Here is a 2,467-nt window from a genome sequence, read left to right as displayed (position 1 = left end):
ATATGTTGCTACGTCACACAGTGGAGTCTCTCTGATTGGTTGACGCGGCGCGTCGAGCTGCAAAAGTTCAGATTTTCTAACTTCAGCGATTTGCGCCTCAGCACGTCGAACGCTCAGATCGTTCAAATCGTTCAAATCGCGCTGCTCTAATCACGCTTGAGGCGCAGCAGCCCTTCCCGATGCTGCTTGAAGCGCGTCCACCATAGACTTTGCATGTAAACCTGCTGCTCCTGATGCTGAAATCGCTTTTGGTGTGAACGCACCAAAGAGGCGATTCAATCCCTGACCCTGTGTTGGAGCAGAGAAACATGTAAAACATGCAGGATAGCGGCCCCTCGAGGACCAGGATTGCCCACCCTTGTTTTCATACATTATACGTTCATCAAGGTGTTGTTTTTTTTTTTTTTTTTTTCAGGGAAGGCTTTGCTTATGTCAGCAAGACGATGCTTAACTATCTTACAAAAACTATGGCTTCAGAGTAGAAAAGTCCTGGTTCTGAACCTGCCTGTTAAACCCATTTAATGCATCAGAAACATTTACTTATTTTGCTGTTTTTCTAAAAATAAAATATTGGTTTGTGTGATTTATAATTTATTGCATTAATTTGCAAAACATCACATTTTAATAGAATTGGGGTTGTATTTTTTTTTTTAAAAAACTACTGTTTTATATTTTTACTAGCTTGTTTTTGTCTTGATAGTACTTTGGTAAGAACTTTAGGTTTGGGAAAGTTCTGTAAAAGTAAATCACCCACTTCAGATGTTATCATCCATTAAATGGACATTATTAGTCATTATCAGTCCCATAGAATAGCTTCAGACTGTCAGCTGGTTAATCTGAGGCATAAAACCACTAAGGTTAATTTTAGAGAAAATGACATGGGCTACGATAAAGTAGACCGGACTCCGGCGGTAGCAGATTGTTGCATTCCAACATAAATAGCACTGGTAACCCACTAGGGGGCACTGTCGAGACAGTCTGAAGCCATTCTACTGCTAATAATGTCCATTTAATGGACTGATAACATCCGAACCAGGTGAAAGTGAATTGAGTTAGTTTGCCCATTTTTTTCTTCAAACAGGTTTCTGCCATTTCCACCTGCCTGACGACCAGTTCCCAGACGGATTTGCTTTTGACACAGAAGACGTGAACTTCCCCACTGAGAAGCTGTGTTTCATTGGCCTCATGGCCATGATCGACCCTCCTCGTGCTGCCGTGCCGGATGCTGTGGGCAAATGCAGGAGCGCTGGAATCAAGGTTTTTTTGTTTTGTTTTGTTTTTGGTGTTTCAAAATAGTCCAACGAAAATTTCTCACAGGGCTTTGTGAAACTAAGAACTCTGAGCTAAGTCTTGTTTTCCTTTCAGGTTATCATGGTGACCGGTGACCATCCTATCACAGCCAAGGCCATCGCTAAAGGTGTGGGCATCATCTCAGAGGGCAACGAGACTGTTGAAGACATCGCTGCACGTTTGAACATCCCACAGTCAGAGGTTAACCCCAGGTGAGTTTTATTATCAAGGCTCATGGCTCATGCACTCGACAAATTTTAAAGACTCTTTCGGGAAACAATAATCGATCTACAACCAATTCAAGATGGCCACCACAACTAATCAGCCTTGGCTAACGCTAAAATCGCTGTAACTCAGCCATTTTTACAGACACTGAGCTAAAATTTAAAATACATTGCTGAGAGTCACGCACAACACACTAACAGGATGTTTTAAAATCATTTTTTGACATCCTATCTTAGTCTGAAACGTTTTCACGAAAGTCTGCGTGTGGTATGCAACTCTTCAAGTTCAGCTCACAAAAGTCTCTTCCATAAAATAGTCTCTCAAAACTGTTTATTATTATTTATAATATTATTTATTTAAACTAACTATAAAGTTACTGTGCATCATCATCAGTAATCCCTCTATAATAAATCTGTTGTTTAATCCTGCGAGGGGGCAATCGCACTTTAATTTCGTTAGTTTTTCACATTACTGAGCTGCTGTACTGTGGCATTTTTTTTACATCAGTGGTTCCACCTCTGATAGCACTGATTTATATCATTTTTGCATTGTAAGGCCCTGCCTGGGTATCATTTCCAGTGATAACAATATATCTAGCGATAAACACTTGATGGATATCAATAGAAAATATGTTTGAAAGAACGTTGATAATTTAATTTATGGAAGTTTACGAAATATGTGTAGGGAAATAAAATTACAAACAGACAACACACAATGACATGTTCTGTAGCTGTAACATCTCTACCCACCTCCTCTGTCCAAGCAGGTGGAATTGATTCTTTGTTATGACCCCCGCACGCGAAGTGCAGAGTCATTGGGCCTCATGCAAGAACCGTTCGTACGCACAGATTTGTTCTTAAATTGTGCGTACGAGTGATTTAGGAGAATTTGTGGCATTCACCAATGTTTTCGCTTGTAACTTTTTTTTCCAGATACAAACAAAATTCACGAG

General features: G+C 40.2%; 1 protein-coding gene across 1 annotated transcript in view; it reads left to right on the top strand.

Moving 5' to 3' along the window:
* Positions 1–2,467, top strand: part of LOC106536549 (sodium/potassium-transporting ATPase subunit alpha-1) — a gene marked incomplete at its 3' end in the record, with an annotated part of 23,082 nt that overhangs the window by 14,908 nt on the left and 5,707 nt on the right. The window contains 2 exon segments of the mRNA XM_014033850.1: positions 1,082–1,257; positions 1,366–1,502. Coding sequence (XP_013889304.1) covers positions 1,082–1,257; positions 1,366–1,502 — 313 coding nt within the window.

Source organism: Austrofundulus limnaeus, unplaced genomic scaffold (assembly GCF_001266775.1).
Source record: "Austrofundulus limnaeus strain Quisiro unplaced genomic scaffold, Austrofundulus_limnaeus-1.0 Scaffold1871, whole genome shotgun sequence".
Classification (NCBI taxonomy): domain Eukaryota; kingdom Metazoa; phylum Chordata; class Actinopteri; order Cyprinodontiformes; family Rivulidae; genus Austrofundulus; species Austrofundulus limnaeus.
The sequence above is the reverse complement of the archived record's forward strand: the minus strand, read 5'-3'. Positions and strand labels throughout refer to the sequence as shown.